The sequence below is a fragment of the Hylobates moloch genome, unplaced genomic scaffold (genome assembly GCF_009828535.3).
Source record: "Hylobates moloch isolate HMO894 unplaced genomic scaffold, HMol_V3 SCAFFOLD_21, whole genome shotgun sequence".
In the NCBI taxonomy this organism is placed as follows: Eukaryota; Metazoa; Chordata; class Mammalia; order Primates; family Hylobatidae; genus Hylobates; species Hylobates moloch.
The window spans coordinates 6,333,904-6,355,141 of record NW_026652296.1 but is presented as its reverse complement, the minus strand read 5'-3'; the positions used below and the strand labels follow the sequence as shown (position 1 = coordinate 6,355,141).

Sequence of the window (21,238 nt, the reverse complement as noted above, 5' to 3'; positions counted from 1 at the left end):
CCCCACTACCCTAGTCCCAGGCCTGGGGAGTGTGCTCTCTACAAGCCAAACAAGATGGGCTCAAATAAATAAAACAGAACATAAAATGGCTCATGCCACTTGAAAGTCCAAGAGGTAGTTCTAGCTTCAGGCATGGTTGTATCTCTAGATCTGCCTCTGGTTCTTTTTTCTTCACTTTATTCTCAGCCAGTCTCTCATTTTGGAGGCAAGATGGTCAGGGCTAGCTGAAAGCTGTTAGGAGTAGGGCCCTCATGTTTTCATCTGTTTACTGTAGGGAAGACTTTGATTGGCTCTTCTAGGTCACATGCTCATCCCTGTGACAATCCCAGATGAGGCACGTGGAATGCCCAGCCTTGATCAGCTGTCCAGCCTATGGTGAGAGTGACTGGGGCTGCACTCGGACTCATGCCATGAGAATCACTCATTGTTGGGACTGGTGTAGCAATTCCCAAACAACAGAGGTGGATCAGTTGGCTGCAGTTGCTTTCACTTCTGTCGGTCCATAGCATTATGGAAATGCCACAGAAAATTTTGGAATTTTCTCAATTCATCTGAGCCTTACACATGTATCTGTACCCAATTTAGTTGAGATTCTTTGGGCTTCAAGTCACAGTGCCACGGTGCCTTAGGCCGGACTCCTTTAGTGGTAAGTGACAGAATATCTTAGTTTGGGCTGGTTTAAGCGAAAATGGGAATTTTTGAGCTTGTGCAATTAAATAGTCTAGGAGTGGCACTGGTGAGGTAGAGTGTGCTAATGGACCTGCCCATTATGGATTCATTTTGTTCTTTCAGTAACAGACCATGCCCAAATGAAAACTTCATTCTCCATTTTCCTGTGGAGCCAGGTGTGGCCATGTGACAAAACACTGGTCCACGCAATGCAAGAAAAAGAGATGTTTGACACATCTGGATCATATTTTTATTAGAAGGTTATTTTCCCTCCGTGTTTTCTTCCCGCTTCCTGGGAAATGAGAGGGTGTTGCTCTGTTTTCACACTACTAATAAAGACATACCTGAGACTGGATAATTTATAAAGGAAAGAGGTTTAATAGACTCACAGTTCCACATGGCTGGGGTGGCCTCACAGTCATGGCAGAAGACAAAGGAGAAGCTAAGTCATGTCTTATACGGCAGCAGGCAAGAGAGCTTGTGTAGGGGAACTCCTGCCTTTATAAAACCATCAGATCTCATGAAACTTACTTGCTACCACAAGAACAGAATGGGGGAAACCACTGCCACGATTCAATTGTCTCCACCTTGCCCCACCCTTGACATGTGGGGATTATTATAATTCAAGGTGAGATTTGGGTAGGGACACAGAAAAACCGTATCAGACAATGACTAGACTCAAGGATGAAAAACCATGTCCTGAGGTGCCAGGGTTGAACCACGAGCTTGGATCCCTAGGCAGCCTTATAGGACTAAGTGTCCTACTTGCCCAGGATAAACTGTTACATGAAAAATAAATAAACTTTTATCCATATTAAATCATTATATTTTATGGTCTAATTGTTACAAAAGCTTCACATCTATTTAACTTCTTGGGGTGCTGGAAGAGGGGTTCTAACAGTGTCGTCGGGATCTGGTTTGCTTCTCTTTATGTCTTGGTTCTGCTCCTTTAGTGTGGCCTTCACTCTTCGATAAGCCCTCCCCTGGGGTCTCACCATGTGTGCCAGCAGCTCCTGGGCCTCTTCCATCCAGATTCCATTTCAGCTGGAGTGCGAGTCTTCCTCCCAGTATTCAGTAAAAGTAACCCAACTCATTATGAATTGGCCACCTTAGGTCATGTGCCCATATCTGAACCATTCACCAACCACTAGTCGTCCAAAGGAAGGCCATGGACAGGGCTGCACACGTGAGCTGGGAACAGGGGTAAGTACACTCAAAGTGAAAATGGTGACTACTATGGGAAGAACAAAGTCTGGATGCTGAGGAAACAAACAGAAATGCATACTACAAATAAGAAGCTCTAAATGTTCAAAAATTGAGTTCAAACACAGAATGAAATAGTATTTTTTTTTGTCAGATATTTCCAGTAAAACTAAATCACGTGTGATAGTATGTTTGTTTGGCAGCATATGGTCAGGCAAGTTGTACACTGTAGAACTCTGTAAGCACCCGTTACATCGCCTACCTCTGTGAATGGTTCTTTTCCATTTCTTTCTCTTTTTTTAATTTTTTTTTTTGAGACGGTGTTTCGATCTTGTTGCCCAGGCTGAAGCGCAATGGTGCGATCTTGGCTCACCTCCACCTCCCAGGTTCAAGTGATTCTCCTGCTTCAGCCTCCCGGGTAGCTGGGATTACAGGCACGCACCACCACACATGGCTAATTTTGTATTTTTAGTAGAAATGGGGTTTCTCCATGTTGGTCAGGCTGGTCTTGAACTCCCAACCTCAGGTGATCCGCCCACATCTGCCTCCCCAAAAATTACAGGGATTACAGGCATGAGCCACTGTGCCCGGTCTCTTTGCTCTTGCTACCAGGGCTTGCGTTGCACAATTTGGACAAGTGTAAATGTCCTATGAATAGTATATCACAGTCTGTATGTTTTGCATGTATGTCAATTTGATTTCACCAAACAAACAAAACCATATATTAGATTCAGTCTTGCAATTTAAAAAAGAAATCATTTGTTCCTTCACATCTAGTTTGATATTTTCTGGTTTGATTCTAGTTTCCTCAGTTCCAGTTAAATTATTTGTGGATGTTGATTGTAGTCAGCATTAACTATCAAGGGATGGATTTCTTGCCTTCAGTTTTTGTCAGTAATTATTTCTGTTATTGTGGGCCCTTCACTTCAAGCTCCTTATGCCTTAATTTCTTCATTTTTTGTTTCTGTAGTACTGTGGATTTGGTCTATAAATGATGTGTTAGATAAATGCCTTCCATGAACACCTCTATTTTACAGCAACCATGGGCAGCATTTTTTTTTAAGTTCCAATCCTTCAGAAAGAGCTCTCCAAATGATTTTACCATTTCATCTCTTTTGGTGAGAGATTTAAAATTAAAACATCATTTTCCATAGAATGGCAACATGAAGACAGATGGTTTACTATGTAGCAAAAATAGTTCTCCCTGCCCGAATATCTCCTTTTTGATTGTCCCCATTTAGTCTTGGTTCTCCTATGACACATCCTTGGGGGATTCTGTTCTTTAACTGAAACTCATCTAGCCAAGGTGACTAAAAGCTAATGTTCCCAGTGAGAATGGGAAGATTCATATCGTCTTAGATTTGAAAGACCTGTGGATGTCATCAGGTCAAACAATCCACTAGTAACTGAATCCTCTTCTCAATGGCTCTAAGCAGCGATCCCTAGCTTTAGCTCGGTCACTTCCCAGTGAGTAAGAATTTTTGTCTAATTTCTGATTATTATCTTTGCCTTTGTGAATGGTGCAAATGCTTAGAAAGATCTTCCTTGGAAATCAACTAGTAACCTCTCTTTCTGTGAGATCTACTCTTCAGAAAAGGAATAGGAGAATGTTTAGGAGCAGAGCTGGGCACTACACGCACCTCCCTTCAGTCCTAGCTCTGATAGTGGCCAGCTGTGAGCCCTTAGCAAGTCCCAGGGGTCTGACTCTTCCGCGCTTCAGTCTGTAAAACGTGGATGCTGGTACCTAATTCATTATTCCCTTGACAAGATTAGTACAATGCCCAGCACACTGGTGCTCAATGTGTGTTAGTAATTGTCAATCAAGTATGCTTTAGGGAGGTAATGCAGTCAGGGACAGGTGAGTGTGAAATCCAGTCCCCTTCTTCATCTTATTGTATAGGCAGTATCTCATAATGGCAATGAGAACTCTATTGCCAGGCTAAGGAGGCTTAAATATGGGCCTGGTGTATACATAACAGGGCACCTACCTCAAAAAGTGCAGGGGAGTTTGAATGAGTGAATCCATGCAAAAGGCTTGGAGAGTGCCTGGCACCTAGGTGGCCATCTTGGTAACCACAAGGATTTACTGAGCACTTGCTCTGGGGTCAGGCTTTGGGGACAGACAGTGATGAGGCCAAGTCTCAGGCCCCTGGGAAACACATTACGGCGGGAAAGACAGGCTCAAACAGGGAAACTGTGGCAAATGACGCCAGCGAGGGCTAGGTCCCTGACACCAAGGAAACCCAAGGAAGCATTTAGCTTAGGCGGTGACAATATCCCTCTCCTCAGATGCCAAGGTCAAGGCGAGCCGCGGCAACACCATCCCCCTAGACACGCACGCAAAATCGGCCCTTCTCGGGGAAAGGGCAGGGGCTGAAGGGAAAGGCGGGGTGGGCGGCGGCTGGAAAAAAGTGAAATTTCCTCTCCTCCTAAAATAAGTCATTGGAGCGAGGAGAGCGAGCGCTATCTCGGTAGGCTGTGGGCGAGGTGCGGGGGCGGCGGGGGCACGCTCCGGGTCCGCCAGGAGGGGAGGGATCGGAAGGGGAAGCGGGGAGGGAAAGGTGGGTGGGAGGCGCTGGGAGCGCGTTCCAGGGCGGCTGCTCGCGGGTGGCCGCAGCCGGGTGCTGGGACTCGCGCGGCTCCTCCTCTTAGCCCCCCACCCCTTCCTCCTCCTTCCTCCTCCTCCTCCTCCCTCCTCCTCCCTTCTCCTCCTCCTCCCTCTTCCCTCCTCCTCCTCCTCCTCCTTCTCCTCCTTCTCGGCCGGGAGGAGGCAGGGCTGGATCCCTCAGCCGCCGCCGCTCCTCCTCCTGGCAGGCCAGCCGCGGAGTCAGCTGACGCCGGCGCTCCAGCCTCGCCTCCCCGCGCCGCGCTCTGCGCTCCCCGAAAGTGGCTGCAAGCCGGCCGCCCACTGTCAGGGTTGCGGGGGACAGAGAAAGTGATGTGCGCCTTCTAAAGCCTCTCCCAGCGTGGCCGAAGCAGCTTCACCTCTCCAACTTTCTCCCACCGACTGCCTGTCTTGACCCTGCCCTCCACCCTCCCCAAAGCCACTTCGGGTGCGCGCTCTTGGGTAAAGGGGGGTCACCGGCTGTCTGGGATGGCTTCCAATTTTAATGACATAGTGAAGCAAGGGTACGTGAGGATCCGGAGCAGACGCCTCGGGGTGAGTATCGATCCTCTCCGTGTTGCTGTTCGCCGGTTCGATTGTCTCTCTCCTGAGCCAGCATCCCTGGAGGGTGGACGGAGAGTCTCCGGCCGCGCGCCGGAGAATTGCGCGGTGGCTTTCTCAGCCGAAACCCGCGTCTCCGGGGCTGTCACTGTAAGGCCAGCTTCTAGGTATGTAATGGATCTATCTTTATCTCTTGGATGACTTGGCTTTCTAATGGTGGCCGCGTGTTGGGCTTCAGTAGCCACTGGAGCCCATCTACTCGAAATAAATATTTCTCGGTAGCCATGGAAGTTGGAGCTGAGAAACCCGGGCGGGGGTGCCTGCCGGATGCCCCTGGTTCCCCTCTTTTCCCACTCGCCGCCAGCTTAACTTTTCCGGGGGATGGATCGGCTGGTTGAGAAAGAGGACACGCATACTCGGTGTGAACGAGGTCACGAACCCTCTGACCCCAGGGAGAGATTTCTGCCAAGCGTAAGCTGTCTTTGGACTCCCCGACCTCTGTCCCAGGTGTCGTGTCGAGGGCGGTGCGGGCTGGCCTCTGGCCGGGGCCAACTTGGGTAGATACTTGCATCTGGATTTTCCCTGGTTCGAAGCCGGGGTGCTGGATTTCTGTTGCTGGAATACACCCTGGAGGTCCACGGGAGGGTTATTTACGTGGAACCTAATACCTGGCATAGCGCAAGTGCTCCCTACATATGTCCTGAAAGGAAGAATGAATGAATCTTAGGGCACTTGGGACGGATGTTGACACAGGCTAGCTCCTTCCTTAAAACTCCCTCTCTTTCACCCCTTTCTCTCTTGGCTCTTCGCTGGAGGAGGCTTCAAGAGAGAACCCACCCTTCCTCTCCTTGGGCCTGAATGATGGTGAAAGAATTCTTGAGGGAGAGGGAAGATACTGGAATGATTTTTTTATTTCCTAAAAATTTCAAACTAGGTCCCTCATTTCTCTTTGCCTCCTATCAAGTGTTGTCGCTGTTTTAGTTGATCCTGTGCGTTTGGACATAGGCGGTGAAAAGTGGGGGTGGGGAGGCGGGGTGGGGGGGGAGAGAAAATATCCTTTGGTGTAATGCCTGAAATAATTATAATGTCAGTAATGGTGTGGAATGCCGCTATTGATAATGAGTGATAAATTGAATAGCTTTCTCTACAAATATGTGCCATTTGGCATCTTTCTCTTACTTGGTCTTTGGACTGTTTTAATGTGCCAGATACTTTTACTGAAAACTGAAAAGAAATTTCACAGTAGTAAACTCAGCTAGGGAGGGAAGCCCTGTGGGGAGGAACATCCGCAATTATTATAAAACTCTTGCCTAATTCGTTTTGGTCTTTTTCTTTTTCTTTTCTTTTCTTTTTTTTTTTTCTCCTGCTGGTGACCATGTTTTAGCAATTATGTCCTGTGTTATTGTGAATATATACATATGTAATTAGGGAAAAATGTAACAGAACTCACCATTTCCATCAGCTCTGCCAAAGTTTCCTTGGTTTTCTTTTCTGCTATGCAAATATTCTCATCTGCAAGAGCACCCATTGTTGGGGGTACTTTACTGAGTGACTCCCATGTAAGGGGAAACAATAATGGGAACTTTCTATTTTTGGTATGCTTATAGGCTGCCCAAGTGTTACCATTTTAAGGGGAGTAAGTTAAAAAAAACAAAAAAAAACAAACCCGCATTCTAATTTAGCTTTACCCCATCATGTCAATGGAAGGAATTGGTAGGAGACATCCATTCTGTGTTAGGGAGCATTCCAATGGGAAGAGGACATGCATTATTAATGCACAAAATATGAATTATTCATAAGGATCAGAGTTTATGCCAAATTGTGACACATGGTAATTTATTTGAAAGACTGATTACCATCACTTTCTTGTTTGTGGTAACTGAGATTATTTTTTCTAAATTATTACAATTGACACAACATAGCCCTATGTGTGTGCCAACATTTATGGACAGATATTTGAAGCAGAAGGAACAGAAATACAGTTTATTTGTATTTGTTTTATATTTTACAGCATTTTGGATGCTAGTGAGCAGTATACTTTCTCAAGATTTATTCTTTTTGTCTGTGTTCACATTCAGACTTCAGAGTATCTATTGAATTATGGTTATTGCTCATGGAGAGAAAAGGTCAAAAATATGATCAAATAAATCTGGTCTTATTTGTTAGCATTGGTTTTCTCACCAGTTAATTTTTAAAATATTCTTATGGTATAATTTACAAAAGAGGCTGATTACATAGTTGCCAGAACGCAGTGCAAACCAAAGTTTTAACAGAGGCTGCAAATATTGGTGAAGGGTGCTGTGCGGAATTGGCATGGGGACCCTGTGTCCACAGTAAGGAGTGTTAGTGATATTAATCTAGGCTACATATAGCCTAGAACAGCATGCGACATGTATATTCTAGGAATATGTGCAAGTTTCAAAGAGAGGTAGGGCATTTATTTTGTCTAGCACAGAGTAGGCACTTGGTAAGTTCGTGTTGAAATATGTGCTGAACTATATAATGCATGGATGGTCTTGCCATTTATAACCTTCAGGAACTAGTACAACAGTATTTTTATTAATGGAATCCGGACCATGTTTGGGAGGGTTTATAATTAAATACAAAAGCATTTCATGGTAAGCAGCTGTTCCTTGTGCCAAGGAATAAATGCTTCTTCAGATTTGGAGAAAGAGAAGGGAGCGCATTCTGCTTCTATTGCTTGTTGACCTTTGACCTTTCTTGGCCTCAGTTTTCTAGTCCGTACAATGAATACTATTTAATGATGTTCTTGGGAGCATTAAATAAGATATTTGTGAAAATGCGATGAAAGTCTAGAACATTGATTCTGCTTGTATCATTTTCTTTAATCAAAGATGAGTTAGGATTGGTAGACGGATATAGGAATTATCTATTTCCTTCTCTTTCTATGTAGAAGTGTACAAAGGCATAAATGTTTATGCAGCTCCAGATTTTTTCAATGGAATAAACTTTTACAAATTATATACATATGTGTGTATGTGTGTGTATTTTTATACATAGGAATAAATATATACATACAACATATATACATATTGTATAATATATAATATACGTATATATTTATGTATGTGATTTTTTAACAGGACAGGAAACATTCTAAAAACATTCCCATTCAAATGGGTCACAGATAAGTGGTCACCTTCATTTGAAATCCTAAAGAGTTTAAATGATTAAGCAATCAAATATGTATAGATTTATTCTCTTCTTTAGACATCAAAAAGCTTAATGAAATACAATTCATTTAACTCAAAAGTTTCAGTATCTTCACATCTGTATTCCCCAGCTTAATCCCCATTGGTTCCTGGAGGTCTCCAGCTGTGCCCTGGGTACTGAATTTGTTCAGGAATGTTGATGTTACTATTTGGGGGGGCTGGGGGAAGGAGGGGAGCAGCTGTCTATAATTATTTGACTAATCCACTAAATGCACTAAAAATTTCTTTTTAGGGGAGAGGCAAATCAGGCAATTTGTACAACATTAACCTGCTGAATGTGTGACTTAGATGGCATCACATAACAATTCTCACTTCGTTTCTTTCCTTGCAATGGAGATGATTTTCCAATCAATCATTGTCATGGCTTGCCCACATCCAAGTTTCAGAACGGAAACTCGGGTCTATTTATCTACGCACAATCCCTCAGCTACTTGCCTTTAAGTGACATTTCTGTGCTCTTGTCTACCAAGGACTTAGCAGCTTGGACCTCTTTTCTGACCTCCACTCATGTAAATTCTCCTGTCTGCCCCACATCTCCACTTGGATGACTCACAGACCTGCTGCTTCTAGAGTCCCCTCCATTTTAGCCACTAGAGGTCCCAGCATTTTGGTTACGAAGGTAAAAATCACAACCGAACCTTGGTGTTATTTCACTCTTCTCCCCTCATCTCCCACCCCTACAGGCAATCCATCAGGAGATCTTGTGGGCTGTATCTTTGAAATACATCTAGAATCCGGCTGTCTCCTCATGCTATCCACTGCTATCACCCTGGTCCAAACCCTCCTCGTCTCCTCCCTGTAACATTGCAACAGTCTTCTAATTTGACTTCCTGCTTACACTCTTGCTCCCGCCAGTGCCTTCTCAATACAGCAAAGTGTTCCTTTGGAAATGTAAGAAAGGTCATGTCACCTGGCTGCTGAAGCTGTCAGAGGCGTGTGAACCAGAGCAACGCCATCTTGGATAGGAGCTGGGTAAAACAAGACTGAAACCTGGGCTGCATTCCCAGACGGTTAAGGCATTCTAAGTCACAGGATGAGATAGGAGGTCGGCGCAAGATACAGGTCATAAAGACCTTGCTGATAAAACAGGTTGGAGTAAAGAAGCCTGCCAAAACCCACCAAAACCAAGATGGCCATGAGAGTGACCTCTGGTTTTCCTCACTGCTACATAGCACTACCCCCACCAGTGCTATGACAGTTTACAAATGCCATGGCAACGTCAGGAAGTTACCCTATATGGTCTGAAAAGGAGAGGCATGAACAATCCACCCCTTGTTTAGCATATCATCAAGAAATAACCATAAAAATGGGCAACCAGCAGCCCTCGGGGCTGCTCCGTCTATGGAGTAGCCATTCTTTGTTCCTTTACTTTCCTAATAAACTTGCTTTCACTTTACGGACTTGCCCTGAAATCTTTGCCGTGAGAGATCCAAGAACCCTCTCTCGGGGTCTGGATGAGGACCCCTGTCTGGTAACAAAACCATTGGTGACCTTCCATATACTGCAGAGAAGTCTTACAATGGGCCATGAGGCCCTATGCTGCCCCAGAACCCTTTCTTTTACTGTTTTCTCTGCTTGGAATGCTGTTCCCTAGTTACCTCCTCCTGGCTTGCTCTCTCACCTCCTTCAGCCTTTTCTCAGCTCCTACCTTCTCAGTGAGGCTTTTAAGGCCTCTATCTATCTATCTATCTATCTTTTTTTTTTTTTTTGGCAGAGTCTTGCTCTGTTGTCCCGGCTGGAGTGTAGTGGTGTGATCTCGGTTCACTGCAGCCTCCGCCTCCTGGGTTCAAGCAATTCTTCTGTCTCAGCCTCCTAAGTAGCCGGGATTACAGGCATGCGCCACCATACCTAGCTAATTTTTAAATTTTTAGTATAGACGGGGTTTCACCATGTTGGCCAGGCTGGTCTCGAACTCCTGACCTCGAGATCCACAAGCCTTAGCCTCCTAAAAGTGCTGGGATTACAGGTGTGAGCCCCTGCGCCCGGCCTCAGACCACTCCATTTTGTTTCTCCTCCCTCTCCTTTCCTTCTTTCCCTGCCCCCTTTTCTCCCTAGACTTATTATCCCCTCCTCATTTATTTTTGTGTTGCGTATGTACTGCCAAGGACATGTGAGCCTCCATGAGGGCTGGGACTTGTTTCTCTCTTCTTTAATCATAGCTGTCCCCCAGTGCTTAGTTCAGCGCCCAGCACAGAGTGGGCATCTGATGAAGATTTGTGGAATAAATTAATGACCCCATCACTGTGTTGTGGCTTAAGAGCACAGGCTCTGACATGTGACTGTGTTAAAATCCCAACTCACTGGCTGGTTATGTGACTTCTGGTGAGTTATTTAATATTTATAAGCTTCCATCTTCTGTAAAAATATGGAGACTCTTACTACTCACCTAATAGATGACGATCATAAAGAGCTTAACACAATGCTTGACACAGTAAAAACCCAATTAATGTTTATTAGGGCTCTCACTCCTACTTCCAGTGTGGTTAGAGGCAATGACACTTAACTGGTTATTATTTCGCTGTTTCTACTGCAATTGTTCTTATCCTCAAAGAACTTGTTTTTTAGTTAGGAAAACAAACTTAGTCCAAGTACCAAATGTTGCTTGGCGTTGATGGTTGATACAGAAGGAATTTATAAGATTTCGCCTTTATAAGACTTTTTATGATTCTACACAAATGGTAGAGATAGAAAATGAGGAGAAATGCCTCTTCATGTAACTTCAATTTGAGTGAATTCACTGGACTAGGAGGTATTTTTGTTAACTCGGGGACTGTTTTCTTTTGTGGCAGAGAAGAAATTTTAAAAATTGGTCAGCTCGTGTCCAGGTTTTAAAAATAAACATTTTCTAATTCTTTCATTTTCTAGTTTCACCTGACCTGGTATGCCACAAACGCTTTCATGTTTCATTTGAGGTCTTTAGATTTAGATGTTCAGGAATCCAGACATTTTTTATGGTACCATGACAAAGTCATAGTCATAATATGAAAATTATACAAATAGAATGAACTCATATACTCCTTTTTTTTTGCTTTTGAGATGGAGTCTCGCTCTGCTGCCCAGGCTGGAGTGCCCTGGTGCGATCTCGGCTCCCTGCAGCCTCCATCTCCCGGGTTCAATCAATTCTCCTGCCTCAGCCTCCTGAGTAGCTGGGACTACAGGCACGTGTCACCATAGCCGGCTAATTTTGGTATTTTTAGTAGAGACAGGGTTTCACCATGTTGGCCAGGCTGGCCTTGTATTCTGACATCTGGTGATCCACCCGTCTCAGCCTCCCAAAGTGCTGGGATTACGGGCGGGAGCCACCGCGCCGGGCCTCATCATATGCTATTGTTATTTAAGTATATGTATGCACATGCACATATATGCACCTACAAACTCATGCAACTATTCAGTAAGATATGTGAAGTTTAGTTACTCCTTAAGAACAAGAGGCTTTGGGATAACTTCGCCAGTAGGGAAATTTATGGCCAGATAGACTGCGTATATATACATGCATCAGTCAGGATGACTCAATTATTTTGGCTCCATTTGAATCAGCTTCATTGACAAGGTTGCCATGTCAGAAGGGCTTTCCAGCTGGTATTTCAGTCATCTTCATCTGATTGTCCATGTGGATGAGGTGATTAATTGTGCATAAAGTCAGCCTTTACATCATCATCCCCAAAACTGATTTAGGCAAAGAGTGGCCAATTTAGTGACTTTGTATATAGACATAAACCAAATTAGTGATATGATTGTCCCCACATCTGCCAATGTATTTTTGAAATCATATTTATTAGAAGACTAGAAATACTTATTTTTAAAGCAGCTTTGTAATTTTTGTGGGGAATCGTTTGGTATTTTAAGAACTTAGTTTTCATTGGAATATATTTTCTTTCATTTATTTTATCATTCCTCAAATATTTCTTGAGTACCTATTAGTGTTAACCACCTTAAATAAGGCAGATGCAATCACCATCCTCAAGGAGTTGACGATTTAATTTTGGATTTGTATTATTAACAAGAGATTAATGTATTCACTATAGTTAAAGAGGAATTAATCTGAGTAACAGGTCAAATATTGAAGTGAAAAGTTGCCTGCGGATATTTTTCTATTCTATTTTTGTGAAATGAGGAAGGGCAAATTTGACTTTTCTCTTACTCTAGGAATTTGATCCTAGTGGGGTGGAAATTGAACCTTTGGAGATTCTAAGCCTTGAAGAGACTATGGTGCGAGCCCCCCGTTCCTGTGAAATTCAAAATAAAATTGTGAGTTTAGAAATGCCACATGATATATGTGAATGTTTAAATTAAAATAGCTTCTTTCTAGAATGCAGATGGCTACATTTTGGATAAGTGTTTGGAAGCTGATTTTTGCAGAGCAGTTGTGGGGGCTGCCTTTATTTCACTAGTGTTCTCACCCTCTGTTTATGCCCTGGATCCCAGAGATCAAAATTGTTAACTGTGTGTCTTGTGTTCTTAAGCCGAGTTGTTAACTAGGCTCCAGTGAGAGGATGCAGGTGACTTTTCTGAGACAATGCTTTGCAGCTTGTATGAGATTCTTACAGAAGTCTGGTCCTCCCTGCCCCAGCCTCTCCCACTTTCCACCTGCTATGCCTTCTTAAAGATTAAGATCAGGTTGGGCACGCTGGCTCACGTCTGTAGTCTCAGCACTTTGGGAGGCCGAGGCGGGTGGATCACCTGAGGTCAGGAGTTCTAGACCAGCCTGGCCAACATGGTGAAACCCTGTCTCTACTAAAAATACAAAAATTAGCTGGGCATGGTGGCAGGTGCCTGTAATCCCAGCTACTCAGGGGGCCGAGGCAGGAGAATCCCTTGAACCCAGGAGGTGGAGGTTGCATTGAGCCGAGATTGCACCACTGCACTCCAGCCTGGGGAACAAGAGTGATACTTCATCTCAAAAAAAAAAAAAAGGTTAAGATCAATATTTCATTATTTTAATTGAAGTTTTATTTTTAGATAATTGTTATGTTCATATGTAGTTGTAAGAAATAATATGGAGAGATATTCCATGCCCTTTACCCACTTTCCCCCCAATGGTAACATCTTTCAAATTTGTAGGACAATATAACAACCAATATATTGACAATGATACAATTAAGATATAGAACATTTCATCCCCTGGAGGATCCTTCACAGTATTCTTATATAGCTGCCTCTCCTGCCCCTGTCCTCCATATCCCTAATCCCTTGACAACCACTAATCTTTTTTCCTTTTGTCATTTTGTCATTTTAAGAATATTACGTAAATGGAGTCCAGGCTTGGTGGCTCATTCCTGTCATCCCAGGACTTCGGGAGGCCAAGGCAGAAGGGCCACTTGAGCCCAGAAGTTTGAGACTAGTCTCAGGCAACATAGTGAGACTGTCTCTACAAAAACTAAAAACAGAAAATTAGCCAGGTGTGGTGGTACACGCCTGTAGTGCTGGTTATTTGAGAAGTTGAAGTGGGAGGATTACTTGAGCCTGGGAGGCTGAGGCTGCAGTGAACCGTGATCATACTATTATACTTCAGCCTGAAAGATAGAGCAAGATGAGACTCTGTCTCAGAATTTTTTAAAAAGAATATTATGTAGGCCGGTGTGGTGGCTCACGCCTGTAATCCCAGCACTTTGGGAGGCCGAGGGGGGCAGATCACAAGGTTGGGAGTTGGTGACAAGCCTGATCAACATGGTGAAACCCTGTCTCTACTAAAAATACAAAAATTAGTTGGGCGTAGTGGAGAGCTACTCAGGAGGCTGAGATAGGAGAATCACTTGAACCCTGATGGTGGAGGTTGCAGTGAGCTGAGATCATGCCGTTGCGCTCCAGCCTGGGTGAAAAGAGTGAGACTCCGTCTCAAAAAAAAAAAAAAAAAAAAAAAGAATGTAATGTAAAAGAACCATACAGTATGTAACGTTTGGGGATTGGCTTTTTTAAAACTCAGTATAATCCCCTGAGATTCGTTCAGGTTGTTTTGTGTATAAGTTTGTTCTTTTTTCTTGCTGAGTATTGTTCCCTGGTGTGTATGTACCATAGGTACTGTAGTTTGTTTAGACACTCACCTTTGAAGGACATGGGTTGTTTCTGGTTTTTGGCTATCATGAATAAAGCTGATATACTCAAATAAACATTTGTGTAGAGGTTTTCATGTGAACATAAGTTTTCATGCCTTTAGGCAAATGTCCAGGAGTGTAACTGCCGGGTTGTAGAGTAGTTGTGTCTAGTTTTTAAAGAAACTGCTGAACCGTGTTCTCACAGGAGTTGTACCGTTTTACATTCGCATCAGCAACGTGTGAGTGAATCAGTTTTTCTGCATCTTTGCCAGCATTTGGTGTCATCACTGTGTTTATCTTAGCCATTCTTCTAGGTGTGTCATGGTATCTTATTGTGGTTTTAATTTGCATTTTTGTAAAGTGTAGCAGTGTTGAGCATCTTTTCATGTTCCTGTTTGTCATCCATTTCAGTAAAATGCCTGGATTGCTTATTTTTTAACGGTTGAATTTTGAAAGTTCTTCGTATGTTCTAGACATCAATCCCTTTTAGATACGTAGTTTGCAGGTATCTTCTCTCAGTCTTGTCTTGCCAGCCTAACGTCCTGAAGATGTTTCAATTTTTTTGTAAGTTTTATAGTTTTATGTTTTATATTTAAGTCCATCATCCATTTTGGGTAATTTTTGTATAAGGTGTGCATTTCAGGTCAAGATTATGCCTATGGATGTACAGCTGGATGTCCAGCACCTTTTTGAAAAGGTTGTCTTTATTTCATTGAGCATTTTTATGTGTGTCTTTGCCTGGGTCCTCTATTCTGTTCCATTGTTCTATATGCCTTATATATGTACAGTGACATGTCTACATATGTCTGTATTTGTAACTATACAATAAGTCTTGAAATAGGGCACACTGATCCCTCTCAGTTTATTCTTTTTCAAAATTGTTTTAGCTATTCTAGTTCCTTTGCCTTTTACTATAAATTTTAAAATAAATGTCTATAACTACTAGAAATCTTTTTGGGATACTCTCTCATTACACACACAGACACACGATTTAATTGGTGCATTAGTTTTTTTTTTGTGGTGGAAATAGCGGAAGTTTGAGGCTCACACTTTAGTTTGGTCTCAGCTTGGCCACTTACTGGCTCTGTGGCCTTAGGGAAAATTGCTTATTCTTTCTGATCTTTACCTTACTTATATATGAAAAATGAGGATAATATACGAAAGATGAATATACCAGGCTCTTAATCCTGTGCCTGACTCACAGTAGAAACTCAGTGAGTCATACTATTGATTTTTATTTTTTATTGGTAAGATGTTGAATGATATTTTTAGTTTATTGTCTGTAAGAACCATGGCCTGGTGGAAATTAATTCACTCATATTCCAGCGGAAGAGTCATGTTTTTGATAATAAAAAAATAAGGTTGCATTCTATCTTCCTCTTGCTGTTGACTTCTGTGATATATTTTTGTAATATTGGGTTTATTTAGGAGCCTCCAGTGAAATCCTATCTTAGAACATAAAGACTTGAATATATTAGCCAAAATGGCAGACCTTCGATTACAAGACTGGCCACAGTATTTTTGCCTATTAACTCTAACAGCTTTGTCCAAATGTGAGATTTATATATCTGGAGAGATAATTTTAGGGTAGTAAACAACATTCAATCATAAAATGAGAAAAAGTATTATTTATTGTCCAACATAACTCAAAGAGTTGGTGACTACTAGGGCTTTTCCTAGAGAGGACCATCCTGACTTAGGTGCAGAGTGTTCAGGCTGACAGCGTCATGTTTCATTGCATTAATTAACTTTATATTGTGTTAAAATTTACATTTTCTTTCAAGTGATACTGGTTTCCAATTTCAGATAAGAATGTGTGCTTCCTCTTTAGATAAAGCTTATTTATTTAAAAAAGCAAAGTAACTAAATTAATGTTAACTTACAGTGCAGGTATTATATGACCATGCAGTGGCAAAAATTTTGGAGGTAGGTGGCGGTACACAGATGCAGTGCAAATCCAAAGGGTGCAGGACTGAAGTGTGGGAAACTGCAGACCAGTGTACTTATTTTTTAAAATAGGTATTCTAAAGTTTCTTTACTTATAGCTGCCAAATGTCATCATTTTATATAAATAACTTAAAAATTAGGTGCTTAGGGAAAAATCTCCCATGTACCCAAAACCATCCTCTTACAAAACTTTCCTCTGGTATCACCATGTATATGTCACTTCTCACCCCCTAAAAACTGTACAACCTTATTTTGGTTTTGCCCAAGCCCTTATTTTTTCTTCCCTTCATTCAGATGTACAATGGATACTGCTGTGATTAATAGAAAGAGAAACTAGCAAGTCTCATGAATGGACTAACTCAAATTAGTGAAAACACTGGTATTGAGTTCAGTGCTTTCATTTAATACAAGTTTCCATGTTTAGAAGAGCAATTCAACTCTTAGAATTCATTTTATTATCTTAACACCATACATTCATTCAATAAAAGAAATTTATTTTCCAAACTTTTAAGAAATCATACCTCTTTGAGTCCCCTAGCAAAACTGACTCTTTATACTAATTTCTCGGTTTCCAGGTTTCTCTCCACCAAAGTGCAGAAATTTTGGCTAATCTGTGAAAGAGCCACTTTTTGAGTCTGGGTTCCATTCCACCAGCAGTGGCCTCAAATCTGGAAGTTATCACGAACCTAGTCTAGTCTTCAGCATCCATCAATTCAGTGTGGTGTAAAGTGAGATTGGATAGGAACCTTTCCCAGAGAGTTTGTCCTCTTGGAGAAGTCTTCACTGGTTTGAATCCGTCTTCTCCATTAACTGGATGCTCTTATGTCTGATTTTCTCCTGGCTGGCTGTCTCTTGGCATCCATATTCCTGCCTCAGAATGACTTGCCTTGACTACAACATTTAAAGTTGACTCCTCACATCCTTCTAGAACATCACCTCATTTAAATCCATGTATAAAACTTAACAATTTTTTTATTTTGTGCCATTTATTTCTCTTCTTTCTGTTTCTCTGTTTATATCTACATTTTTTTTTCTTGTTTGTTTGTCTTCTGTAAGAGAGGGAATGAACAAGATAGCCAAAGTCCCTGGTCTCATAGAACTTACTCTAAGAGACATAAGTTTTATCTTACGTATATTATTTGCTTATGTATTTTTCCTTCCTTCCTTCCTTCCTTCCTTCCTTCCTTCCTTCCTTCCTTCTTCCTTCCTTCCTTCCTTCCTTCCTTCCTTCCTTCCTTCCTTCCTTCCTTCCTTCCTTCCTTCCTTCCTTCCTTCTTTCCCTCCCTCCCTCCCTTCCATATATTATTTGCTTATGTACTTTTCCTCCCTCCCTCCCTCTTTCCCTCCCCCTCCCCTGCCCTCCCCTCCCCTCCACTGCCCTCCCCTCCCTTCCCCTCCCCTCCCTTCCCCTCCCCTCCCCTCCCCTCCCCTCCCCTCCTCTCCCCTCCCTTCCCTTCCCCTCCCCTCCCCTCCCTTCCCTTCCCTTCCCCTCCCCTTCCCTTCCGTTCCCTTCCCTTCCTTCCATTATTAAATATGTGCATGAAGTAGGTGTTCTTTTGTGCCCATTTTACAAATTATTTATATCTTAGAGTAAGTTCTCTGAGGCCAGGGACTTTGGCTATCTTGTTCACTTGTAACAAGGTAACAAGTATCACCTTGTTACTAAGGTCATAGTCCTTAGTAAATTCTCAGTATTTGTTGATTGAATGGATGAATGGTTTTACTTCCTGTGAGAAGAATGGAATGGTATATTCAGATGTAAGAAGACAAATAGAAAACTGTGCCTATATCCCATCTCATTGTGCAGTGGATTCTCTTCTGAACAGTAGAACATTTTAGAATTTCTCGTAGTTGTTTATATATAATCTGCAAATTCATCATCAGGAAATACAGCAATTAATATCAAAGGTTTGGATTTACTCCATTAAAATTAAATTTTATTTGATTTCTTTTGGAGTAGGTAATACGTACCCTTGGTACAAAATTCAAGGATACAAAGTTTATATACTGAAGAGTAGAGTTTCCTTTCATCTTCATTTCCTAGAATCATCTAGTTCCCTTTTTCAGAAGCAACCACTGTGAATAGTTTCTTCCAGAATAGTCTATATATAAGTAGTTTTTTGTGTGTGTGTGGGTGTGTGTGCATGTGTGTGTTTGTATGTGCATTTGCATTCAATTTATACTTATATAGTCTTCTGAGCCATGGATTTCTTATTTAGTGGTATATCATAGTTTTGAATAATTTGATAGGATTCCCCTGTATGGATATATCTTATATATTTTATTTGATTATTTATTTATTCTTCCTTCCTTCCTTTTATTTGTTAAATATGTGCATAAAGTAGATGTTATTTTATGCCCATTTTACAAATTATGAAACTGAGATACTAAGAGGTTAAGTTTTTGGCCAACTCACACAGCCTTACATGTCAGAGCCTGGGTTCGAATCCAACATCTATCTCTTTCATGGAACATTGGGGTAAATCCATTTTTTTCCCTCTGTTACAAACAGTGCTATAGACCACCCCTCATCACACCCAGTGGAGAGCCTGGAGGTGAATAAATTCTTAGAAGTGGGACTTACTGTTCCAAGCGTATTCACACGTAGAATTTCATGAAAGTTGTTTTGGAGGATGCTCTCCAGCAATGCACAAGAAAGCCCGTTTCCTCCCATTTTGTCACATTAGGCCCGAGAGCCTTTTCAACGTTTTGCCAGTCTACTAGGTAAGAAATGGACTCATTTGTGTATAGATTTCCCTAACTTGAGGCTGAGTTTCAGTGCATTTTATAATGAGAATCTTTTCAGTTGTGCAGGATTTTTTCTTTTAAGAGTAATATTTACTCAACTCAAAAAGTAGTTATTTAGTGAGCACTTAGAAACATATAAATCATAATTTACTTTCTTAAAACACACCTTCCTGGGAAATGGCTCTATGGAAATCTTTTACCTAAAAGATAGGACAAATTATATGTTAACTGTTACTGTATTTATTTTTACTCTAAAAATTAAATTATGAATTTGCACTTTTGATAAATGTATGTTGAATGAAACGATACATATATACATATACATACATATATACATATATATTTTTTAAATTTAATCAGATAAATACATATTGACTAATACAGCTCAGTCTATATTCTTGGTCAATCTTATAAAATGCTTCAAGTGTGTCTAGCTGTGTGGCAAGAGTGGGAGATAGGGGATGATGTGAATGTTTGTACTGAGTGCTAGATATAATTTCTGAATGTTGCATTTATGTTGTTCCTGGATATCTGGTATCTTGAGCCTCTCTTTTCCTTTCTCTCTTATTTTTATTTTTTGAGACAGAGCCTTGCTCTGTCACCAGGCTGGAGTGCGGTGGCATGATCTTGGCTCATGGCAACCTCCGCCTCCCGTGTTCAAGCAATTCTCCTGTCTCAGCCTCCCGAGTAAGTAGCTGGGACTACAGGCGCATGCCACCACGCCTAGCTAATTTTTGTATTTTTAGTAGTGATGGTGTTTCACCATGTTGGCCAGGATGGTCTCGATCTCTTGACCTTGTGATCCGCCCACCTCGGCTTCCGAAAGTGCTGGGATTACAGGCGTGAGCCACCGTGCCCAGCCTCTTTTCCTTTCTGTCTAAGCTCTGGCTACAGCATCTACTTTTCACTCTTCAAATGGTGAACTCTTTTCCGTCCATGTCTTTGCCATCTCACGCTTCCCTTTGTCAGTAACATTCTTCCATGGCAGGCTCTGACCTCATTGTCAGGTCAAAAGTCCCCTGCCCAGGGAACTGTTTGACCATCCAATCTCAAGTGGTCTCCTTCAGGTATTCTCTGTCTCACTCCTTTTTAATTGCATGCAGGATCATGCCTCACAACTGTAATGATTTCTTAAATTATTCATTTCTTTGTTGCTTGTTTCTTCTAGTAACCACAAGCACTGAGCCGGTCTTTTTCTGTTTTGTTCATAGCTGAATTCTTAGTGGCTAGAATAGTATCTGAGCACACAGTAGGTGCTCAATAAATATTTAAGTGAAGAATTGAAAACCTGAAATAACATCTTGCATGTTAAATTATGAAAGAGGTGAGTCACCCTAGCATAGAATGCATACACATATTCATATATGTCAAGAAATTCCAAAAGGTTTGTGGAATTCTATTGTGTGATTCTTGATTCTTGTAGCCTTTTGGCAATATCGCAGCTGCAGTCCCCAGCACAGTCCAAACTGGTAGAAGAGAAACCTGGCCAGGGTGAGAAGGGCCCAATTTTCACCCCTGTTCTACTGCCGGCCATCTGCTATGAGCAGACCATGTCACTGAACTGCTTACACCTCGGCTTCCACTGCGGAAGATGGAGACAGAAATGCCTGCCCTCCTTCCCCCACCAGCTGTTCACTTCTGCTCAGGAAGTGTGACTGTGGATGTGAAGAGCATCTCAAGTACCTGGAACGTTCTATTCACTCCCAAGTGGGTCTCCCCAGCATCCCACCATTGGCTTCCTGAGTGGAAAACAGCAGAGAAAACTTGGGATTTTTCTCCAAAATTGCCATGACTTGTATCAGACCCAAACAACTGAATTTATTCTTTACTTTGGATTCCAAGAGTGATCTGATATTAGAAAAAGCAGAGTTTAATTTCTGGCAAAGAATGGCAAAAAATGAAAGAAATAGAGAAAAAGAGAAAGTGAAAGAAAGAAAAAGAAAGAAAGACAAAGGGAGGGAAAGAAAGAAAATGGACTCACTCTATCTACAACAAAGGATATCATATATAGATGACATATATATCATATATATAAATTCATATGTTATATATATAAATTCTTTTAATTTAACCACTATTTTGTATTACATATACACGGTAGAGAAATAAAACAACACAAAAAAGGATAGAATGAAGAGAAAAATTTTCTCCAACACCAGACTGGTTTCACTTCCTGGGGGTTAGTCATTCTTAGCAGATTCTTTTTTTTTTTTTTTTTTTTTTTTTTTTTTTTTTTTTTT

General features: G+C 41.8%; 1 protein-coding gene across 3 annotated transcripts in view; it reads left to right on the top strand.

Annotated features, from left to right (window-relative positions):
• The first annotated feature begins 4,612 nt into the window (after positions 1–4,612).
• Positions 4,613–21,238, top strand: part of DOK5 (docking protein 5) — a 178,854-nt gene continuing 162,228 nt past the window's right edge. For 2 of the 3 annotated variants that reach the window (XM_032142551.2, XM_032142555.1), the window contains exon 1: positions 4,613–5,032. In XM_032142551.2, the coding sequence (XP_031998442.1) occupies positions 4,967–5,032 (66 nt within the window). In that variant the 5' untranslated portion in view covers positions 4,613–4,966. Of the gene's footprint in view, positions 5,033–5,459; positions 5,510–21,238 lie in introns of those variants that run through there. The other variant, XM_032142554.1, reaches the window with a different exon arrangement.